This window comes from Typopeltis vanoorti, chromosome 4 (genome assembly GCF_054136105.1).
Source record: "Typopeltis vanoorti isolate ZY-2024b chromosome 4, IOZ_Tvanoo_1.0, whole genome shotgun sequence".
Taxonomy (NCBI): domain Eukaryota; kingdom Metazoa; phylum Arthropoda; class Arachnida; order Uropygi; family Thelyphonidae; genus Typopeltis; species Typopeltis vanoorti.
This window is the reverse complement of record NC_143552.1, coordinates 29301357-29327160: the sequence shown is the minus strand read 5'-3', so window position 1 is coordinate 29327160 and position 25804 is coordinate 29301357. Positions and strand designations below refer to the sequence as shown.

The window sequence follows — 25804 nt, the reverse complement described above, 5'->3', positions numbered from 1 at the left end:
TGCTTGAGCAAGTGCTTAAATAAATTAATTCTTTATAAAAAGTTAATAAATGCAATTTGCCTGAGTATATATGGCTCAGCTAGATTAGCAAAAATTTCATTCCTCTCTCATGTGAAGTGTTGGCACTCCATCAGAATATGACAAATCGTGCAACGTGTGTTGCATTTATAAAATATACTGTATATTTCAGCCTGAAATTCACAGACTATCATTAGTGGTTATCGTTAGTTTTTGCAAGGTAGAATGCAAACAATTGATTTATTTGAAATAGAACGTGCTGCATGATGTTATATCACCAATAGCATTACACTTTCACTGAAGAAAAGGTTAATCAAAAAAGTGTCAAATAAATTGCATGTGTGTATATATATGTGTGCGTGTGTGTATATATATATATATATATATATTTATATATTCATATATACCGACTTAGAACCGAGAACTAGAAAAAACAATTAAATTTATTCAAAACGCAACATGTTTCATCGGATTGTACAACTTCTTCAGGTGTGGGAACATAGAAAGCAAATAAAAAACACTATAAGAAACATTGTATCACTATAAAAACGACTATTATCAAATTCAGTTAGCTTTGAACTGTAGCTACAGTCCGTGTTGAAGTTCTATTGTTGGGCATCTGTGTGCGTCTGATTTCACGAGTGTACCAATATCGGATAGCAGAGCTGAAAGAGTCCGGTAGATTATAACTAAAGTTATAATTTATATGATGAGAATCCATAACAATTTCCTTAGATTCAACTATGCGGTGTTCTACCTCATCATGGCATATATGAAGGTTTGAAGTTGTTGTCCAGTTTATCTCATGTTGATGGCCTTCATCATTTGTGTTTACTGAAAACAGTACATGGCTTGACAGGGCACTTGCTCTAGTTCTTTTGTAGGCAATGTCTCTTTGGTGTTTTTCCAGACTAGGAGGATGGATTTTTCAGTTAGTCCCATAGTATTGTTTCCCACGGTCACACGTGATTTTGTACACTCCTGGGAATTGTAGATTGTGAGCTTGTTTGTATTTGCTTAAAATTGATCTTAGTTTCAGAAGAGTAGAGAAGCAGGTTTTTATGTTGAACTTTCGTAAAATTCTTCTTAGTTTCGTGGAGCGCGAGCTGATGTATGGTAAGGAGATATGACCTTTGGGATTGTCTTGTGTTTCTGAGTTGTTTTGATGGTGGCAGTATAGATGCTTATTAATAGTTTTCGATGAGTAGCCATTACTTGTGAAGGTTTTTTGTAGATGTTGTAGTTCATTTTTTAGATTTTCATCATCTGACAGTACAGATCTGGCACGATGTGCTAGAGTTGAGATAATACCCACTTTCTGTGCAGGATAGTGATGTGATTCATTTTCTTCAACCTCCATTGTTAATTTGATGTCTTGGTGGAAGTTGTTTAAATGATTTAAAAAAGACTGAAGGTTATCGGTGCCATGTTCCCAGATAAGAAATATGTCATCTACAAATCTCAGCCAAATTTTTGGTTTAAGAGTAGCTGAGGAGATTGCCTTTTGTTCGAAATCTTCAAAAAAGATATTAGCTAATATAGGAGACAGGGGACTGCCCATTGCCAATCCCTTATTTTGTTTGTAGACTTTTTTCTCATATTGAAAGTAGCCGGAGTGAATGCAATGTGATAGCAAGGAAAACAACTTTTTTGAAATCTTGTTCTTTAAAATATCGAGAACCTCTTGAGTTGGAACGTTTGTAAAGAGAGCCACTGGATGTTACATTCTTCAACAATCTGCACATCATCCTTCTCAAAAGACAGGAATCAAAGTGTTTAATTCGATGAGCTAAGACTAACTGTTCAACTCCCCATCATTTACAGGAAGAACTCTCAACTATCAAACAATATATGAAATTAAATGGCTTCTCGAAATAGACTACACAACATCTGTTTGACTACTACAAACCTAACCCAACAACAAGGAATCAATATGGTGGGTTCCAATGCCATACATCTCCAGCATTTCAGAACCGATTTCAAGAATTCTGAAGAAATATGATTTAGTAGCAACTTATATTCCTATTAATAAACTCAATGTATTTTCCCTCTTCTAAAGATAAACACTCACCTATGTCTCTTCCAGGTGTATACCAAGTTCCATGTGACTGCCATTTTTCCTACTTTGGATAAACTGGATGCTCAACAGAAAAAAGAATACAAGAACATCAATCATATATTGATGGCCTAGTTGACAGAGTGGTTAACATATCTGCTCTCCAGCCAAAAGGCTGTGGGTTCGAATCCTGCCATGGGCATGGATGTTTGTGATTGTCTGTGAAAATACTAGTGGTGGTGGGTGGTAGATGGCATTGGTGTAGATGATGATTGCAGTTAGAGAATTGGGTGGAGACAGAGTTGTAGAGTAGGTGCACTCTCTCTATGAGGCTTTGGACTCCCTGGAGGTGTCACATAATAATAATATTTTCCACAAAAAAATCTGATAAGTCTGGATTAGCTCAACACAGAATAGAGGCAGACCACAACATTCTTTGGTCTGAAAATTTGTACCGACATCTACGTAGATGTCGGTACAAATTCGAATGCCTATTTAAGGAGAGTGCCGAGGCCTTGCTTCACTGCCCTAACATGAATCAGAATAACTGTCTATTCTTATCAAAAATATGGTAAAGTTTGATTTGAATAACACCACCGCAAGGTAGAGGGTAAAAGGAAAATGAGATATATATTTTACTAATTAAGACCAATAATGATATTTTATTGAGGCATAAGGTCTTAAGAAACCAACTAGATACTACATCTATCTGATGATCTGTTTAGTATGATATTATAAATTATATATATATATATATATATATATTGTAGTTTCTATTTACTCTGCTTGTAGACATTTTAGAAATAATAATATACTGACTAAAAACACTGAGAAAGGAAGGAAAAAAACTTTAATAAACACGACTAGTTTCATCGGAACTGATTTCTTCAGGTGTAAATAATATGGACTTCTCACATAAACAAATTGGAAATAGCAGCAGTCAAATCTGAAACTGGCGTCCACGTGGTAGGTCTAGCATGAGGTAAAAGTGAGTGACCACTAACTCGAGAGCGCCAGAACTGAATCGCTGAGCTGTGAGAGTCTGGCAGGTTGTAGCTTAAATTATTGTTCATGTGTGATCGATCGGTCAAGGACTATTTCTTTTGATTCAAGGATGTGTCTCTCAAGTTCGTCACCGCATTTATGGATAGTCAATGTAAGATTCCAGTCTATCTGATGTTGGCGTTCTTCTAGATTGGAGTTAGCGGAGAAAAGAACATGACTTGAGAGGGCACTTGTACAATAATTTAAACTACAACTTGCCAGATGCTCACAGCTCAGCGATTCAGTTCTGCCGCTCTCGAGTCAGTGGTCACTCACTTTTGCCTCACGCAGACACCAGTTTCAAATTTGACTGTTGTTATTTCCAATTTGTTTATGTGAGAAGTCCATGTTATTTAACTTATTATTTTTTCCAGTTTTTTATAATTATTTACACACCAGAATAAGCCGACGTTCCGACGAAACTAGTTGTGTTTATTAAAGTTTTTTCCTTCCTTTCTCGCTGTTTTTAGTCAGTATATTATTATTTTAAAAAAATAAAAATATATATGTGTGTGTGTGTGTGTGTTAAAGATACCAAGAAATTTTATACTTGGTTTTAATCCTTTTTCCAAGGTAAGCAAAATAAAGTTTTGCACGTGAAATATATTCACGTCTAAGCTACTTTTATATTTTTATATAGAGGCTAATAACTTAATGTCACTTGCCTTAGTATGTATCCCATAATGCAAAGCACATCCCCCTTTCGGACATGTATAATGCAATGCATAATGGGAAGGGCCACTGCCCAGACAGGTTTCGACTTTTATTAGGGTCTCATCAGTGGGAGCCAGACCCGGGAGAGATACCAAGGTTGAAGTAATGCAGAAGCCATATACACTGCTCAAAACAATTATGCGATATTTTAGTTTTTGTCGGATAATTATAAATTTCTGCAAATAATTATAACCATTGAGTTCTTTATACATGAATAAATATTTCTTAGTTATGGTGATGAGATATTGTTTAAATAATCGATATTTATTACCAATTGTGTTAAATTTGTAAATTATTTTTATAACTTTATAATTTACAAGAAAACCAAAATATCCCTTAATTGTTTTGAGTATATATAACTCATATACAAATAGCCAAAAGGTGCTTAACTTTGTTACTAAAAGTCTCAGGATGAGAGAAAGATATAGAAAGTTTTTTACCTTGGGTGTATTATATGCTAAAGGTAACAAGAAATTTTATACTTGGTTTTAATCCTTTTCCCAAGTAAGCAAAACAAAGTTTTGTACATGAAATATATTCACAATATCAGCCACTATACAAGTAGGTTAGACGTGAATACATTTCACACACAAAACTTTGTTTTGCTTACTTGGGAAAAGGATTAAAACCAAGTATAAAGTTCTTGGTATCTTTAACATATAACACATCCAAGGTAAAAAACTTTCTATATATATATAGGGGGATCCTCGAGTTACGTCGGGCATCTGTTCCTATGGACCGACGTAAGGCGATTTTTGATGCAAGTCGGCATTACCATAGCCTAAGTTATTTACTTAACCTAAAACACCCTAAAGTCATACGTATATATATCAAGAAACAGAACTAGGCCATAGCAAAATGAAAGGGAGAATATAATTACTGTATAGTACAGAAAAAAGACAAAAATGAAACTGTAATAAAAAAACAAACATAAAACAATCTTTTCACCTAATGAAGGTTTATTTTCTTGATCCTGATAATTAGTAATAATATTTTTGGTTTACAGATCAAGTGTTGATCAATTTTATTAACGTAACCAACTAGTTCTGCCAAACTTTAACTGTTGGCGTCTTCAGGGCACTTACATATAGGCTGAAACAATTTCACAATTATGTGTAACTATAAAACTGACAAGAATAACTGTAAAAAACTGACTAGAATAATTACAAATAAAATAGTATCGAACGTGCGTGAAACACGTATAGCGTGTACATTGCTGTTGCTAAGGAACTTTCTGTAGTTTGTATTAAAGTTCAATTCTTTTGTTTTTAAAGATTTGATTAGGGTTTTCCATATCTCTGGAAGTATTAGGCCGATGTCTTCATCGTGTGGAACAACAACAACAAAGATGACCTATATGATTTTCTCAAAAAGATCAACTCCTTCCATCATTCTATTAAATTTACTCTGGAACTTGAAAGAGAAAAACAACTACCGTTTTTAGACATCTTAATCAAAAAACAAATTGATGGCAGTATAAATCTATCGGTGTACAGAAAACTGACCAATACAGGTCGCTACCTACATTTCAGCTCCTCTCACTACATCTCACATAAACTCAGCATTGTACACATGTTAAAGAAGAGAGTGATTTGCATCACAACAGACAACGAGACCCTTCAAGATGAGGTAACATTAATTTCCAACAATCTGTACTTGAACGGCTATCCAAGAAGACTAGTCAATAAAGTCCTTTTCTCTGAACCACCACAAAAAGAACAAGAAGATATTCAATATATAAAAACTATTGCAATTCCGTTTGTAAGTGGCATCTCCTACAAGCTCGCCAGCATCCTCAAACAACACAAAATAAGAGTAACATTTAAACCAATAGAATCTATTCGTAAACTACTAAGATCTCCAAAAGACAACCACCCTTACTATAAATATGCTGGAGTTTATAATATTCCGTGCTCGTGTGGCTCTAGTTACATCGGACAGACTTTGTGAAGCCTTGAAATCAGGCAAAAAGAGCACATTGGCTATGTCAAAAACAACAGACAGGACATTTCTGGCCTATCGTCTCATTTCTCTACAACTAACCATGTCATCGAGTGGGACAAAAGTTGTTCCCCTGCTTAGAGGAAGATTACCATTCAAGAATTTTCAAAGAAGCAGCCACAGTTGCTCGTTCTACTGTCAACCTTAACAGAAATCAAGGTCTAATACTCCCAAAGATATGGAAAACCCTAATCTAATCTTTAAAAACAAAAGAAATGAACTTTAATACAAACTACAGAAAGTTCCTTTGCAACACCTAGCTAATCTTGTACACGCGATACGTGTTTCACGCACATTCGATACTATTTTATTTGAAATTATTCTAGTCACTTTTTTACAGTTATTCTTGTCAGTTTTATAGTGACACATAATTGTGAGATTGTTTCAGTATATATGTAAGTGCCCTGAAGATGCCAACAGTTAAAGTTTGGCGAAACTAGTTGGTTAAGTTAATAAAATTGATCAACACTTGATCTGTAAACCAAAAATATTATTACGAATCTTTTCGCCTTTTCTTGAATTAACATGAGGCTAATTAGGATACGGCATTGATGCTGGTCTTCCAGCCAAAGAACAAGAAGCCTTTCCATCTTAATCATGAGCCTACTACGTTTTTTTGTAATCACAGTCGATTTCATGGATGCCAAACCTTTCATGTGTTCAAGGATGCAAACTTTATCCTTGATAATAGTCCTGACTGTGGTACGACTTAAGTTCACCGCGCGGCAGATGTTGGTTGGTGTTTCTCCCTTTTTTTGCCCTTTTAATAATGTCTAATTTCACTTCTAATGCAATGGCTTTCCTTTTTCTTCGACACACACTGCCATCGGAAGAGTCTGCCTTACATTTGGGAGCCATATTGAAGGGCAAAAAGTTACAAAAAAAAAACAAATGTGAGAGAGCAGATGTACACAAAGCATGCGGTACCCAAAGAGTGTATGCTGGGACCCAAGCAACGGCACCTCTCCCAAACAAACACCGCGTAACGGCGTATTATTCCACCGTGCTCACAAACAAGTTCGCCCGCGACGTTTGAATTTTATGTTGCACTGCTTTAAGTCGAAATTTATTTTTTAAATTATTTATGGGATTACTGCCCTAAAGTCAAAATGCCGCATGTCAAGGACCCCCCCCCCCCCCTGTGTATGTGTATATATATATATATGCAATTTATTTTACACTTTTATGATTAACCTTTTCTTCAGTGAAAGCATAATGCTATTGGCAATTTAACATCATGTGGCTCGTTCTATTTCAGATAAATCAATTGTTTGCATTTCTGACTGAAATATATGGAAATATATTTGATGGAGAGATATCAAAGAGTGGTTTATTCAGGAGTGGAGTCCAAAAGACGGTCTGTGACTAGTGGGGTGCCGCAGGGTTCTGTTCTTGGACCACTGCTGTTTAATCTGTTCATTAACGATATAGGGAAGGATCTAAGTGGAACAGTTCATTTGTTCGCTGATGATGCAAAGTTGGGGAGGGCGATAGTGAATGCAGAAGATATCAGTGTTGCAGGATGACTTAGATAGATTGGAGTTCTGGGCTAAGGAGAATGGATGTCAATTTAATGTTACAAAATGTAAGGTTATGCATTTTGGGGTGAAAAGATTAGCAGCAGTATACCACATGGGTGGAACTGTACTCCAAGAGATTGATGAGCCAGGGACTTAGGAGTGTTGGTGGATAGGGAGATGAAGTTTAAGGGGCACATTGCGAAAGTAGCTAAATCAGCTCATCAACTCACTTGGTTGTTGAAAAATACCTTAACGAGCAGAGACAAGCAAGTTATTGTACCTCGGTACTGAGCCTTGATAAGACCTCATCTTGACTACTGTGCCCAGATTTGGTCACCTCGGTTCCTTCTTGATGGGGAGGAGGTGGAGAGGATCCAGAGCCGAGTGACTAAGATGATAGCAGGTCTATGGAATGAGCCATATCAGAACAGGTTGAAGATTTGTGGGTTGCAGAAATTAGTTGACAGGTGGAAAAGGGGAGATATGATTGAGACATTCAAATTGCTAAAAGGATTCTATAAGATTAATTCAGAGGATATTTTTGAGATCAGGACTGGTGGTGGGAGAACTAGGGGACACCTATGGAAGCTGGGCAAGAGTGTGGTTAGCAGGGGTGTTAGAGCTGGGTTCTTTACTTTTAGAGTGGTAAATGAGTGGAATAAGCTGCCAGAGTCTGTTGTGGGTGTTATGATTGTGAGCGAGTTCAAGGCAAGGTATGATAAATACTGTGAGAATGTTGTATAGTTGTGTGGACATGATGTTTAGGGGCCTCCCTCGATGAGTCCAAAGACTCCCTGGAGTAGTCCGAAAATAATAATAATAATAATAACATGAAGAGAAAATAAAATAAAACCCCTGTATAAGAGCTAATACAGAAATTATTTAAAGAAAGAAAAATATTCTTGCATCCAAGTAAAATATATACCAAAAAAGCGATTGTTGAAATAAATAATAAAAGAAGGAATATATTATAGTTGTGATATGGAAAAAAATTAGCTAAGTAAACAGAAAAGATTAGTCATAAGAAATTGTATATGAGAGGCTAGAGATTAAAATATTAAGTAAATTCTTAGAAAATTTGGAAGGTGGAGGTAATTTAAAGGCTAGCAAAAGAAAAACAATAGACTATCACTCAGGGTCAATTCCCGGATTGAGACATTGTCACGTGCTCGCCGACCATAGGATGTTTGGCAGAAACACGCCACCCTAATTGGTCGGTGAAGTCAAATCCAGCAAGGGGCAGAGAAAAGAAATTAAAGAAGGTGCTGGTAGGGGTCAAGGTATAGAAGGGTTAGAAGCCCCACCCATGAGGCTTTTTCCCAGACAGTTTCTTCATGAGCTCCTTCGTATAGGTTTCATGTGGTTTTCCTGAATGGCGGGATTGGAGTTATCTCCGTCGTCACAACAAGGAAACAAAAGTGAGGGATTTCGATTCCATATTTCCTATGGTAAGAAACAAGGAATGCTATTTAGCTAAAGCGAAAGAAGGTATTATCTGTGTGTTTCATCGTCCAGTGACAACTACGAGAAAAGGAAATCTGTAAAGAAGTCGGTGTCCACGTGGTGAGTTTCACAGCCATGGTATAGATGATTCTAAAGTGTGTTCTTAATTCAAGTACGAAAAAGTAAAGATCGCATAAGCACAGTTTAACCAAAAGAACTTAGGAGTGACCGATTATAGGAGAGATCATACCAGGATAGTTCAATCGGAAAAAGGTAGAGGCCAATATAGAAAACTCAAGAGAAAAAGGTACTGTAAAAACTCGTGTTAACTGAAAATCGTCTGTAATTGTAATCATTATTCTATTACTGAGCTGTTGAAGAGACTAAGGAAATTTATACTAGGACTTTAATATAATTAAAGTCCTAGTATAAATTATTATAAATATATAATATATATTTATAATAAATATATTATATATATATATGATAATAAAAAATATATAATTAAAGTCCTAGTATAAATATTAACAAGCATACTTATAATGAAAGTATGCTTGTTAATATTAATATTATATAAGTAATTATGTGTCCTGAGATTTATGCATGTGTATTGTAACTTATAGGAAAGTTTTAAATGTTAAAGTTATGTGTTAACACAGTGAAAGGATAATTTAATCTACATAGTTTTAGATAGTTAAATAGAGTGAGTTGATCACATATGTCCAGGTGCTACAGCATATAGCGTATTCTGACTAATATAGGGTTAACTAATGTGTTAATTAGATTTGGGATTATACATATGATTGTATGTGTTGAATTTGTTATGGCGGCATAATCATAATACCCATATAGGATCTCAGCCTAATGTTATTTTGTAAATGTTTTCATAGTATTGAATTGAATTATATTAGAAATTGAATTGTAGCATACTAATGAGTTTAATAAACCTTTGTTCATTGATAAAATAGTTGTCTGAAATTACTGCCGAATGCATCATTTGAAAACGTACGAACCTAATCATGCGGGAGGGGAGAATATTTAAATGAGTAACGAGATAAAATGTCACGACTGCAATATTGTTTCACACTCAGATATATTTTAATAATTGCTCCTTGTTTTTGTATTTTATATCTTAAACTAAATGTCCCAAAAGGCACAGTATAATATAAATATTAGGGACACTAAGGGGAGAAATAGCTTAAATATTTGTATTTTGGGGTAATATCTCATACATAGATAAAAGTTGAATATAGATAAGCAGAATTTCACTAGATAGAATAATAATCATAAATTGGGACACAACACTATCACTACAAATGGGCAAGAAAGCAGAGCGAGCTGCTCTGTGTGTGTGTGTGTGTGTGTGTGTGCATTAAATAATTGCAGACACGCAGACAGCTGATGGAGTATGAGATTCTGTAGTTGATAAAGTGAGAGATTATAGAATGGAGTGCAAACATGTCATTGAAGAATGCTATGTTTGGTCAGGTAATGTTGTCATCATTCATGCCAATAGCTTCCATAATCTCTTTAACACACATACCAAAGGCATGTGCAGAACTTCTCTGATATTGAGCTTCCCAATGCAGAGAAACAATACTAGTCCACGTAGGATGCTCTGGAAGAGACTATTTGAAAGGCAGAGATAAAGACAACTACTTCTGGCTAAGTGATACAACAGGTTCGTATGCTTCAACATAAAGACTTCAAATGGCGACATCTGAAAAGTGCCAGTAGCTATTCATATACCCTGAACCCTGATGATGGATAGAGTCTGACCATACAGTTCTTCAAGGGAGCATGCTCTCCCTTGCAGAACTGTAAACCTAGGATCCCATAATCATGTATCGATGGTACAATTGCATGATAAAAGTGGAGCAAGAAACACTGATCAGTACCCTATTCTATACAAGATAGAGTACAAAGGAGATTCAGTTTTTTTTGGTGTCCCCCCCCCCCACTCAAAGTTGATAAATGTTTGTAAAGAATGTAAGCTTCCTGTCAAAGATGTACCAGAGTAGCACAAGAGCCCGAGAACTTGGTCTCTGGTACTACTGGAATAATATTTTGTCCAATTCTTAAATCTGAGGAAAGGATTAATTTTGGCAGAAGTGTACATAGGCTTTTCTGCTGAAGACATGAACCCATTACTAAGAGCCTATGAAGAGAAATTATTAATTGTTTGTTTAAGTTGTTTTGAAATTAACATAGTCACAGTATAGAAGTGACAGTGAATTGTGAAGTCATTGACATAAAGAGCATTGCTTACTGGGAGAGGAAACTGTTCAGTGATTGAATAGCAAAGAATCATAAATAAAACAGAGCCTTGAGGAACACATTCTTCTTGATGATATGACCAAGATAACATGCTTCCCACTCACATTTAAGATACAAGTAAGATGCTTGCTTTTACAAATGTTAGAGATTTAGGTGTATCAAAAGTAAGGATGATGTTCCTCGTCAGAACTAGGCGATCATCTCTCTATGAATCAGGATTCATCTCCTACCAGTCACTCCCTGATCTTTAAGCTCTGGAGATATTTCCTCATCTGGAACTTCAAGGAGATCCCATTCCGATATCACTCCTTTAGAAGAGTTCAGTGATTTATGAGGTGTTACTGTTTGGTATTCCACCCACTGATGTTGAACTGAGTAATTTTTCTGAGTGTTGCTGACATGTTTTTCACAAGGATATCACCAGATTGCAGTTTTTTTGACTGTTCTGGGAGATCTTGCCAGTCCTTCTATATTCAAGACTGTTGTATGGATGATGAGAAAAATTGGCACATTTATAATGTTGTGAGATGGTTTTTACTTGTTACTTTTGTAATCAGGTATACGTAGGAAATGAAAGTTTGCTCCTAAGTGATGTATTGAGAAAGAATGTTGTTAAGATTGCTCTGAAAACGCAAGCTTATTTTGTTAAAAAAAAAAAATGATTAAACTGAAACTTTTCTGATTTTTTTTACTCATCAACTAAAAAAATTCTCACTCATCACAGACAAGTATATTTTTCTAGCCCTTTATATGGAGATTAAGGCTTAGCTGCTGGTTTAAGCCTCAAAATTAGGTTTAATGGAATGAAATACAGCATATAGATATCTTTGATACAATATAAAAATTGTAATAACACATACACAAAAGAGTAAGTGAAGATGTTAGACTAGTAGCATAAAGCCCTACAAGGAGCACCCTCTATGGCTGTTGGTAGCTAGTCTTGGTTGCTAACTGTGAGTATCCATAGAGAGCTCTCCTCTCAAGACTTTAGGCTTCTAGTCTAACATCTTCCACGTATTGGTTTATGTGGGTTATTACAATTTTTATGTTGTAACCCAGAAGATGTCTCCATGACAGAGGGGAAATACTGGAATGATTAAACCAATTAGCATTTCTAATGTGGTCATCAAGGTATTGAAAAGTCTAGTTAGGACCTGAATCCAGGGGTGGGTAAACATTGCTACAACAACACAAGACCTGCCTTTAACAAAATCCTACTGTTTATAGAGGACAGCATGATTTTGTTAAAGGTAGGTCTTGCGTTAGCAATACACTCATGTTCTATAAGAGTGAGAGAAGAGTTGGATAAAGGGAATGGATATATCACAATCTTGATTTTGCCAAGGCATCTGACAAGATTTCATATTGGAGGTTTTTATATAAATTCAAAGAGATGTGTTTGCAAAATAAAATAGTGACATGAATTACAGAGTGACTGAATAAGTATCAAAAATGATGTATGGTGATGGTTACGAGAAGGAGGCTGACCAGTGGTGTACCACAGGATTCTGTACTTGGGAAGAGTTTTGAGTGTGATATTCATTTATTTGCTGCTAATGCTAAGTTAGAGATAAGGAATGTAGCTGATAAAGAATCCTTGCAGAATGATTTGAACAGACTGTTTATATGGCAAATGATAATGAATTTCAGTTTAATTTAGTACAAAATAGCTATGCTTTTCAATAAAGTTTATTACTGTGGTTATTGTGTTATTTTCATTGTTTTATAACATACAATATTAAAATCTATTAAAATCAATATGCAATATAGATATTGATTTTAATCTAACACACAAACAAGACTAAAAATTTGCATTCTTTATAAAAAAAATTGTCATTGTTACACTCATTAAGCATTTGATATAAAGTTGACTCTCACTTCAACAAACTTGCAGGGACAACCACAGGAACAGTTTTGTTATAGTGGATATTTTGCTGCAGTGAATTTTTTTTTTTTAGAATAGCATAAAAATATAAATAAAATACCAAAATAAATAATTAAATATGCCCCAAAGTATTGCACATGTAGCTGTACTGCACAACAGCATTCTACATGTGCAATATGTAGCCACTATTGCTATATACAATTTATACCAAGTGAAAAACAAGTGAAAAATTTATACCAAGAAGAAAACAAGACTGTTCAAAGACCACCTTTTTATAATAATCACAGGTCTTACTGAAGAAAAATAAGTCTTATATAGATATTAGTAAAAATTAAAAATGGTACTCTAATCTCAAATAAAAGCAACTGTAAAAATCTCAAAATTTGGAGAACACTTCTTTACAGCAATATTCTTTATTGGTATTTCTGCTTTTAAATAAGTTAAACAGTTTAATTCATGAGGACATGAACATTAGCTTCAAAAGAACACTCCATAAAATAGTTATGTGTAAAATTATATTTAAAAGTTATACCAATTAATCACACCATAAATATATTGATAGAGAGTAATCTTTATTTAGAAATCAGTTATTTAGAAAGAAATGCAAAGAAGAGAAGAAGAATTAACATAGCTTGTCTTCAAGAAACAAAGTGGAAGGGTAAAAAATCAAAAGAGATAGAAGGATATGAGTTACTTTATACAGGCTGGACAAAATCAACAATTGGATTTCATATTGTTCTGAAATGTTATGAAGGAGAAAGTGGTGGAAGTTCAAGGAAAAATAACTGGTTGATGGCTGTAAAGATAGTGTTAGAAACAGAAATCATAAATTTTGTAAGTGCCTATGCACCACAATCAGGGTCAGATTAAGTAACAAAGTTGGAATTCTGAGAAGATCTGGATGAAGTATTGCAGAAAATACCAGAGACTGAACTCCTATTTGTCGATGGAGATCTAAATGGACATGTGGGGAGGATTAATGAAGGCTTTGAAAAAATCCATGGTGGTTTTGGTTATGGAGAGGAAAATGAAGATGGGAAAACGATTCTGGAAATGGCAATGGCCTATGATTTTTCAATTGTAAATACCATTTTCCAAAAAAGAGAGGAACATCTGATAATGTTCAAGAGTGAAAACAATGGATCAAGCACAGATTGACTTTCTTAGCTAGAAGAAAAGCATAAAAGGATTATAAAAATTGCAAAGTCATACCTGGAAAATGTCTTTTGGCCCAGCATAGGTTGTTGGTGATGGATATAGTGCTTCAAAGCCAACATAATAGTATTAAAATATTAACAAGGGTGAAAATAAAATGGTGGAAATTAAAGGGGGGCACAGATGATCAAGGATATTACAGTATGTACAAAAGAGGTTGTTGGAGGAGAAACAAAGGGGAAAAGACTACATCAAAGGGAAACATGGTGGTGGAGCAAGGCTGTTCAAGAGGCAATTAAAGAGAAAAGATATACTTTCAAGCAATGGCAGAGAACTAAAAATGAGACAGATTTTGAAAGATATAAAATTGTAAAATTCGATGCAACATCATAATTCTTACAATGTTTAAGTGCTCGATTTTACAGGAGTCACATCCGAAATTCAAAGAATTGTAAATAATAGAATTAAGAAATAAAAGAAATAAAATTGTATATAATAGATGTAAACAATAACATCAGCCCATATAAAATTAGCCCAGAAAAATTTACGTAATACTGTAGATAGAAGATATATGAGTGTGTAATTCAAAAGAAAATCCCTTAGAGATCAGAAGTTAGAATTATCTACATAAGTAATACAAAATGCCCATTTGTAGAGACCCAGAGGAATTAAACATGCTAAAATAAAGTAAACAAGTATCTAAAAATCGAAGTTTAAGGGAAATTACCTTAGAATTCGGAAATATATTTGACGTATCACTTGGTATAGGGTAGAATGGAAACCCATTGTAACAAAAGCAGTCCGACACTGCCACCAAGGTCGATAGTAAAAGGGGACGGTATACATCAGAAGCTGTTACGCTATGCTGAAAAAGGGATTAAACTACACTTCAGGGAGATAGAAGTCGGAACTTTCTAGAAGGAAAGGAGTTAGCACGTGATAGGTACAGGGATCTCAGACCTTAGTTCAAAGATTGCGCAGAAATATTTGGGGTCTAAGAAACTTCATGCAAGGTCCAGAGAGGCGAAATAAAAAGGTCAGGAATCGACGAATGTGCATCAGGAGACATGACGCCAGAAGAAGAGGGGGAAGTTGATCCATGGAATCCCAGATGAATTCGTGGAGGGAAAACGGAGGCGAAATCTTATCGAGCAAGTAGCGGCTCAGGAACTGGATGACAAGGCTTTGACCGTCAGATCATACGTCCTAGTGCCTATAATGCCGAAAGATCAAGCTCCAGCCCTACGAGAAATTCCAGAGGGGAATGTGGAATCCATCACGCGTCTGAAGCAATAGAGCAAGCCCTAACAATAGTGGGGAATCCAGAATAAGCCCGAAGAGAAGATACAACTAAGTGCAATTATACCTATGAAAGAATTAATGCGAGTTGAATGTGAAGGGCTGTTTTGGATAGACTGACTTCTTAGAACCAAAGGATGTAATAGAATGAAAACATGAAGTAAATCTGCTTTTAGAATAATTGAAAAGATGTTAATGAGAGTTTAAGTTTACGTTGTATTACATTGAAATGGTTTAAAGGAGCTGATAAGAAAATTATAGAATTTAGAATTGTAATGGTGTGAAAGGTTGATTGCTAAGTGAGTGTTACATTCTTTTTGTGAAAGTTAGAAATGGAGATTTTATTAGTCAAGGCATGATAATTCCTAGATTGTAAATGGGCTGATAGTTATTTGATATACAGAATTAATTGTTTGATGAGTTACGGATTTGATGCTTATAACATGCTTGAGAGTTGTTCTATGTGATGTTTAAATTTTGATGCTTAGCTTTGAGAGAAAATGATAGTTATTTGATATACAGAATTAATTGTTTGATGATTTACATCTCTGATGTTTATAACATGTCTAAGAATTGTCCTATGTGATGTTTTTATTTTGATGGTTAGTCTTGAGAGAAAATGATAGTAACATCATTTAAGTGTATACATTGTATTACTGTCTTAGTGTAAATAAATATGTTTGTTTTATTTATAGGAAGTGCTGTCTGATCTTTTTTTAGCAACTGCACTGTTCCCAAATAAATCCGATCCTGTAAGCGGGAAAGAAATTAAACCTTGGTACGAACTTTATGTTAGGAGTTAGCCACGACTGTAATTAACTTTACAGAGGTGCTTTACTGGAGATATAATTAATTTCTTATGGCAATTAGAGATTTTTAGTGGTGCAGTCTGGAATAATCAAATAAATTTCTAGAAATCTCAAGTATAAGTTTAATATACTGAAAGCAGAGAGAAGGAATTAAGATTAACTGACTATATAGAAAGGTAGCAGATAAGGATAAAGTATAATAAAGTTAACAAAAATGAGAATATAGAGACGAGTCAAAAGAAATAGATAGACAGATAAAAGGAAACAGATATTTTACAGAGAAGTAGAAAACAGTACAGAAATATTACAACAGCGCAGTAACAGAAACATAAGTAAATATTAAAAAAAGATAGAAACATCAACATATTACAAAATAGCTAAGAAGAAATCTAAGAAGGCCGTGAGTGAAGCAAATTTAACAAGTTTGATGAATTATATAACAGACTAGAAGGAGAGAAGTATATATATGTGTGTGTGTGTGCACGCACGTATAGACTGAGCAAGAGAAAGAAAGATGAGGGACATCCAGCATGTTAAATGCATCAAAGATAAAAACCAGAAAATCTTTACAAGTGAGGAGGGTATAAAGAGTAGGTGAGAAGGTATTTTAAGGAATTGTTGAAGGAGGAGTTTCCAAGAGAACAAGGAAAAACCTAATATGGAAGTAATTAACGAAGTGTCAGCACTTGAAGTAGAGGCAGCCTTAAAGAAAATGAAACCTCATAAGTGTGTGGGGCCAAATGGAGTCCCAGAAGAAGTTTGGAAGATAATGGGAAAGACAGAAATTGATTGTTTGAACTTTTTAATAGAATATTAAAAGAAGGAAAGATGCCAGATTCGTGGAGACAAAGCTACTTGATACCAATTTATAAAAATAAAGGAGATATTCAAGATTGTACAAACTAGAAACGAGAAAGGATAAAATTAGAAATGAATTTATCAGAGGTAATTTGGGAGTGGTACTAATAGTTGAAAACATGGGGGGAAAGCAGGTTAAGATGGTTTGGACATGTTGGATGGGGCTCAGCAGTTGAAAGTGTAAATAGGACCATGAATCTGAATGTGGATGGGAAGAGGTAGACCAAGAAAGACATGGAGAGAAGTGGTGAGAAGAGATATGGAACGGTGTGGAGCAACTGAAGAAATGGCACAAGGTAGGAAAGAATGGAAAAAGAGGACTCGTAAGGCCGACCCCAAGTAGATGGGATAAGGCACAAGAAGAAGAAGATTGTTTTTCTTTGAAATAAATTTATTATTTAAAGATTATTACAGTTTTTCTAACTGCTATATTTTAAATCAGGAAAGATCTACTTACCGGATATGCACACAAACAATTTATGCAGCAGGTCTTCACTACTTTTAAATCTTGCTCGTGCTCTGTTGTGAGAAGCTATTTCAACTGCCTGAAGTGCAAGTGCAATTTCTTCATCATCTTGGCATTCTGAGTTGTAACTACTAGTTTCTGGGCTGGGAAAAGGAAAAAAAAAAAAAAGCAATTCCCATTAAAAACATGTTATATAATGCAATTTCCTCACAGTTTGGGAAATGAAACTTTGCTGTAGATGGAGTTCACTCACTTCGGGGGGGGGGGGGGTCAGAAAAATATCAAGAAAATAAAATCTTTATCAGTTGTGTGAAGCATTCATAAAAATCCACCGGTGATGTATGAGAGAGAGAGAGAAGGGATTATCCAGTATTCTGGTTGGTAAATGGGCAATTCATATTAGACTACTACTTACACTAAATACTAAACACTGTAACATGAGTATCATTCAAAGAAAGAGCAAAATAAATATTACAAGAATCAAATAGCATGAATATAGTTCATGTGTCTCACTTTCAGATGAGCAAACAGGAGAAAACACTATTAAAGTTCCAGGGAACTAGGTATAGTTGTGTAACTCAAAATTAATAAAAAATAATAATAAATAACTAAATAATAAAAATAAAAAAAATTATAAACAATTTATGGCAATTACTTTCTAAACTCTCTTACCATTCTCACTAGTCAACCACATCCTATATAAAAAAATATCCATTTTAAAGCCTCTACTGAAAATCTAATTGCTTGCCCCTCGTTGATATTTTAATTACATGCCTTCCAAATGGCAACCCTTCCTTCACAGTGTACAGAAAATTCACTCGCAGAGGCAGATACATTCACAAACTTTCCCATCATCTCTCAACAATATGGCATCATTAAAACACTAACCAACACTGCCCACAGTCTTTGTTCCAGTGCAACTACTCTTTCAATAGAATTCAATCGTATACACAACACCTTCCTATCCAACAGCTACAGTTCTACAGAATTAAAAAAATAATCAATCCTTCCCCTCAATCCACGACCATTTATTCAGAAGGATTTTAGAAATGCCATCACCATTCTCTGCATTCAAGGTACATCCAAAAAAGCCAGGTCCTTATAGAAATACTGTAAAATTTGTATAAAAGGATTTTTTTTTCAAAAATTCCTTATATACCGATTTTACTGGAAAACAAAATTCCATACAAAATACTTGTGGTTAATCAGCATTTTTTTTTATAGTTATGTAATATGGAATTCATTTAAAGTGAATAGCCACCAAATTAATGCAAAGAACAAAGAAAGTTAAGTGTAAATTAAATTGTAACAAAAGAAAGTTCCAAACAAAGAAACATTCCAGACGGATTAACTTATGACCTAAGGCAATCACTCTCGCGAAGGTCAAGTATGTATAGGGTTTTCCCACCTTAACACAACGACGAAAAAGGTGGCGGGTGCAGACCCAGGAAACACTCAAAGGAAGAAAACTTGTAGTAGGAACCAAGGTCAAATGAGCAAGATAAAAGGGAGAGACATCAGCCAAAAATGGGTCACAGGGTCGGAGTAGAACACAGAGTCCTGGTATTCGCCGTCGGAAGGTGGTTCGTGATCATGAGCTGTAGTGGGAGTTCTGGGAGATGGCCACATAAGGAAAAGAGGTCATATTCGATGTTCAAGAAAGTTAAGCCGATTCAAGGTCAGAGACCAACGTTCCAGCCAACAGATGCCCAAAGTGCGAGATAACTCCTAATTTTTTTGCGAAAATCAGTTTCGGATTTCAAGCCACCAAGTTTCCAGACGATCACGGAAATAATATTGTGCATAGCAAAGATCGGAAAGTAGCAGTGATTAGTGATTTCAAAAATCTAATAACGTGGACAAGACAACTATATACAAAGTAAGGTTTAATATATTGTTTTTCCTAGAGGGGGGAATTTGTGAAGGTGATTTCTCTAAAGTTTTATTATGTTAATGACACTTGAGGACAGAAGGCATTTAGCTAATCATTGAATTTACTTGTTCAGATGTGTGAGATAGAATAGCATTAATTTAAGGTAAAATTTAATATGCTTAACATTGCTTATCAGCAAAGCCTGTCTATTGTTTGGCATGTGTAAAATTGCTCTGTGTGTGTGTGACTAAGTGATAGATAAAGTAGTATCTTAGACAAGTAATAATAAATTTAGTTTAATCCTTTATCCAAATGTGAGCAAACAAAGTTTGTGCCTGAAAGTATCTTCAGGACTGGGGTAAGGTAGTACAACACTGGGCAACTTGTAGCAAAGGTGGAGCAAGCTAACATCACTCCTATCTCAGTATCTGCCATAATGCAAAAAACATCTCCTTGCGGATATGTATAATGTTATGCATTAAGTGAAGGGCCACAACCCAGACTAGTTTCGACCTTTATTGAGGTCTCTTCTGTGGGAGCCAGGCCCAAGTGGAGATACCAGGCAGAAGCATTAGCAAGCTCATCTCAACCTATAGGAGTAGCCAAACGGTGTGCCACCTTTTTATTAAATTACTCTGGATTTAGAGAAAGACGTTGAAAGTTTATTTTTCACTTGGTTAGACTATAATAAATTTAGTTTAATCCATTATCCAAGTGTGAGCAAATAAAGTTCGCGCCTGAAAGTATCTTCAGGACTGGGGTAAGGTGGTGCAACACCAGGGCGACTCCTTGCAAAGGTGGAGCAAGCTACTAAAGTAACTGGCCCTTCCCTTAATGCACAACATTAGACATATCCGCAAGAAGATGTGTTTTGCATAATGGGAGATAGAAGTGTTGGTAGCTTGCTCCACCTTTGCAAGGAGTCTCCCTGGTGTTGCACCACCTTACCCCAGCCCTGAAGATGCTTTCAGGCAGAAACTTTGTTTGCTCACACTTGGATAAAGGATTAAACTAAATTTATTATACATCCACATAGATGAACACAAAAAATGCATCTACAATCACAACTATTGTCAGTCTGGTCTTGCAGACCACAGGATCATCTGTTAAAAACTACAATGCTTCATCAAAGAATTTATAAAAGAAGGACTGCTATGGAATCTGCAGCTGCCTCAGAAATCAACCAAGTTTAGATAAATATCGATGCAAGAAACTTCGCAAAATTTGGGAAACATTAATCCTTAGAGATCCCAAGTTACAAACAAGGCCTCCTACAGACACCCACACAGGACACCTCAAGTAGATAGGCCTCATGTTATATCCACGTGTTTCGTTTAGTGTTATGTTGCCTTTGTGTGTATCATAAGTGTTGTACTTCCTGAAGATATCGCAGTGACTGAAGAAAAAAAGCATTAAAATAGTTTTTAATCCTTTTTGAATGGAGTACAGCACTGGAAACACCATGTATATAGAGGCTAATCACATCAACTGGGAAAAAAAAGTAAATGCGATTATTACCATCATCATTTATTCATGTATAAATATGGAAATATATACAGAAATATGCATATAACAACTAAATGTCAAATGGTTCATTTTCTCATTTTCAAATATTTTGGTTATATAGTGCCAAAACCATTTTCTTGGTCTTCCTCTTTGTTCATTAGTTGGCCTGTAGACAGCAAGTGCACTGAATGTACATGAGAGTGGATGTCTAAGCAGTGTCCCAACCACCTCAACAAACTTTTCTGAAATGTTTCTAATGGGGGGGTTCTTTGCTTGCTTTCTTCAAGAATGACAGTATTAGGAATGTGATCTTGAAATGCATATTCTAGTACTGATCAAAGGCATGTCCCAAAACTATTGATGATATTAACTGCTCATTGAGCAGTGATATTCAATGCCTGGGAATCACATGTAAATTCGGCTTGACTGGTGATTTTGTGCTTTGTGATTTTAAAAAAAAATATCTATATATATATATATATATATATCTATATATATATATATATATATATATATATATATATATATATCTATGAATGTCAATGTAGGAACTAAGGTACTGAAAATCATTTATTTCAAGAACATAATCATTTAACCTAATATTTCCTTATATTCTGTTCTTTAGGACTTCGGTTTTACTTCTGTCTGCCAATTCAGTCAGTGCTACATTTTTATATAAATTATCTAGATGGTACTAAGCAGTACAAATGTTAGTCAATCAAAACAGCATCATCTACAAATGTTCAAGAGTTATTCCTTGCCAAAGTTCAAGAGTTATTCCTCGCTTATTTCCTGTGAATTTGAATATGAAGTCTAGGGTTAAATAAAATATCTGCTAACATCAATTCCTCTACTGGGAGTAACCGAGGGCATTTTGGCCCTATCAAGCTTTTGAAGACTGAGGGGGAACAGTTCAATCTCCACCAGTAGCCAATTAGAGATAGCTGGTCGAAGACATCACTAATTGTGACAGCATTTGTCTATGAAACAATGACAGTCAATTAAAATATCATGGTTAATACAATGTCCCAGAACTCTCTGTCTCTCTCTCACACACACACACAGACATGTCATGATCCCTCAAAATGAAAGAGTGTATAACATGACCTATGAGGAGCCAAACAAAAACAACTTCGTCTTTACAGTCTCTGTGTTGACTAAACTGCCATAACAATGATAAGCAATGGAGCTTATCATTGGTCTCTCTATTCAAATGACTAGGATAATAGTTTGTGTCTGACAGTCTGCTGGTAATCAGTGTATGGGACAGGAAGACGGTAGAAGCTTGAGAAACAAGCTGACCGAGTTGTAGTATCTGCTGCCTTAATTCCAATGTGGTTTGGAATCAACACAAACATACATCCAAGTATAGCTTCCATAACTGAGAAAAGACATGGTGAATTTGAGAGAGCCCTGGATATTTCTGAAGCTCTAGACAACTTACTGCCTAAAAGAACTTTGTGAATATACAATGCAACATTGGTAGCATTATAGTCTTATTTAATTTAAAGCAAGCTCTATACCATATAGCACAGCAGTGAAGTTGTTATATTTCATAGAGATCTAAACAGATTATGCTGTCTGGGAAGACAGAAAAAAATCTCACTTGATCCTCTGAAGGTGAACCATCTATGAGCTTGAAAGAGCTGCTGATAGACATCAGGAGGAGTGAAATATTTGGGTATCATGGAGAAAGAAAAGTTGCATAGTAGTATATGTGAATGCCATGGTGGAAGTACATTTAGTGCCAATTGTGCTATGTTGTCTACCCCAATATCTAGAGCTTGTAGGAGAATTTCTGTTCACAAACCAAAAGGTTGTATGGCAATCGAATGTTATACAGATTCTCCCACTGTGGGCAAAAAATAGTTGGAAGGGATTTTATTTTTGTAGCATATAACGGAGATGGTTGTGGATGCTGAAGTGAAAAAGGTGGTTCATCAATTGTCTTGATGTACAGACTAGGGATCAGTGAAGTTCAAATTGCTCCAGTTGCAATTTTTATGGTTTGATAGGGAATAGTGTCTGGGCATCAGAGGATATACTCTCCAGCAGAAGGGCAGACTTGGGACTCAGTGCCCTGTACAATACAAGCAAAGAACATCTGTTAGTTCAAGGAAAATTCTTCACAAGAAGATTGAAACAGTATTGCAGTGATACACATATGACAAACAAATGAAACAAGATATATGTTTTCGTTCTGTATTATTTTAGAATGAGACTTTATTTAGCTTTTTATAATATTTTTGTTCTGTATAAAGTGAAATTAATATTTTGTATTTTATTAATTGGCGAGTTCCTTAATTTCTGTTTCTTCCTTAAAATGTTATTTTATTTATTTATTTTTTTTTTTTTACTTGGATACATACTGTAGACTGGAATATATATATATATATATATATATATATATATATATATATTTACAGAACTATAAGAAGATGGTTGGGGTGTAAAAGCACCAAATTTAAGCATGTTTGTTTATTTTTGTAACCTCTCAATATTTTTCTATGCACTTCAGACACTCATCCAGATTTTTTTTTACTGCACTAATTCAGAAGAGAGGGTGCTTAAGGGTCAAAGCTGTATAACTGAGAGGAGACCTCCACATAGCCTATAAAGGAATGCAGAGAACCAACCAGGGCTTCTGACCTAATGTCCAATCCTCACCTTCTCGTGGTGTACCCCCCCCCTCTCAGTATCTACCTAGATACTGAATGAATGAGGATGGGCTGGCAAATTGGAATTTAGCCAACCAAACTGTATTCTTATTAGTTTAAACCACAATATAAAATGATGGTACAATATCATCGAATTTCATGCTGCTGGAGCGTCACCAGATAAACAAGGCCCCGGTTATTTTAGCCAGGGAACCAGAGCAAACAGCGAAAAGTCAGCTACTGGAACAAATCTTAAAACACACCCCAACTCAACATCACCAGAGTTCAGGATTGGTACTTTCAACATAAGAAACCTGAATGACAAAGAAATGAAGCTAGCTCAGGAATTAGATAAACACCAGATCGAGATAACAGGGGTGACTGAAACAAAAAAGACAAAAACTGGCGAGATCTTTCGGAGCAATAAATACAAAATGTTATATTCAGGCAACAACAATCAAGGAAAAGAAGGTGTAACCATAGTATTCAACACTAAATACGAGGCTAATCTTCTTGAATGGCAGGCAGTCTCAAGTAGAGTGATGTGGGCAAATATGAGAATGGGGAACTAAACAACGAGACATTTGTGCCTATGGTCTCAAATATGGTCTCTAAAAAAGGTTCTACTAAGGTAGAAATAGAGGAATTTTTTTGAGGCTTTAGAAAAAGCATCTGAGACAATAAAAAATGAAAACTCGGTCCTTGTTGGGGATCTAAATAGTGAAGGAAAAGAAGAAAGCATATCAAATGTTCCTGGGAAATAAGTCAGCTTGTACTCTTAGAGAATACAGAGACAAATGTAAAAGAGTTAAACACCGTGTAATATGAGCTAAAAAAAGTCATGGGAATACTTTGGTAAAAAATGAAAAGTTGGTCCTTGTTGGGGATCTAAATAGCAGAGTAGGAAATGATTGTCAGACATGCAAAAATGTTTTGGGAAAATGTGGAGAAAAGAGCAAAGCTAATAATGATCGCAAATACCTGTTGGATTTCTGCTCAGGACATGGACTGGTTATTACTAACACCATGTTCCAACATAAAAATGTGCACAAATTCACATGGAGAGAAGAGGCAAGAAATAAGAAAAGTCTCATTGACGATGTTATTGTTGATAGTGATGTTTTCTCACTAGTAAAGGACACTAGAGTGTACAGAGGATTTGAAATTGGAAGTGATCACTATTTAGTCTCGAGCAAGATAAAATTGAATTTCATATTGAAAGGAAGAACATGTAAGAAAGTTTTAAAGTGAATAAAATTTGAGCAGCTCTCAGATGTGAAATGTAGACTAAAATACAGAAACATTATTCAAGAAAAAATGAAAGAATTTGTGAATGGGAACCAAACCTTGGGGATTCAGTGGCAAGCCCCTGAAGAAAACATTGATTTAGCCAGAGAGGCATATGGTGAGGCTGGGAGGACAAAAGTCATGGGAGGACTTTGGTAAGAACATAGAAAATAAATATCAAGGAGGTAGCAAGATATTCTGGAGATTGTTGAAGAAGCTCGGAAATGGAGAAAAGAGTGCTGTAAAAGGAATTAGAGATGATAAAGGTGAAATGAAAACTGGAGAAAAAAAGATATTTCCTTCAAGTATGGAATAATTACTTCAAAAAATTGATAAATGAAACAATCAATGACAGCACAATGGGGAAAAAAAACACTCAACAGGAGTAGATAATATTCGACCAGAAATGCTCAAGTATGGAGGTACAAACATCTTTCAGTAGCTGCACTGCACTGCATAATTCAGAAGGCCTGGAGAGAGGAACGAATTCCAGATGATTGGAGTAGAGCTGTCATAGTACCCATATATAAAAAAGGGAAATAAAACTGAATGTAGAATTACAGAGGTATTTCTCTACTGAGTGTTCCTGGTAAGATATATGCAAGTATAATTGAGAAACGGTTGAGAAGAATTGTGGAAGAAAAGTTTGGTGAAGAACAAGCTGGATTTAGGCCAAATAGAGACTATCGGGATCAGATTTTCAATTTACGACAGATAGTTGAGAAATCATGGGAATATAACAAAGATCTGTATTTAAGTTTTGTAGATCTTGACATTGCATATGACAAGGTGCCAAGAGAGAGAGAAGCTATTTGAATCGTTACAGTTATATAGTGTCAATGGGGCATTATATCAAGCAATACTTAGTCTTTATTTGATTGGTAAGTAAGCAGTTGGAATTGAAGTACAGGAAGATGGTTTTATGTTAAATCAGGT

General features: G+C 35.2%; 1 protein-coding gene across 1 annotated transcript in view; it reads right to left on the bottom strand.

The window, feature by feature from the left end:
- LOC150107188 (lateral signaling target protein 2 homolog) overlaps nt 1-25804 on the bottom strand; it is a 311745-nt gene that overhangs the window by 40809 nt on the left and 245132 nt on the right. Inside the window, exon 10 of the mRNA XM_090391046.1 lies at nt 17537-17688. Within this exon, the coding sequence (XP_090247172.1) occupies nt 17537-17688 (152 nt within the window). The remainder of the gene's footprint in view (nt 1-17536; nt 17689-25804) is intronic.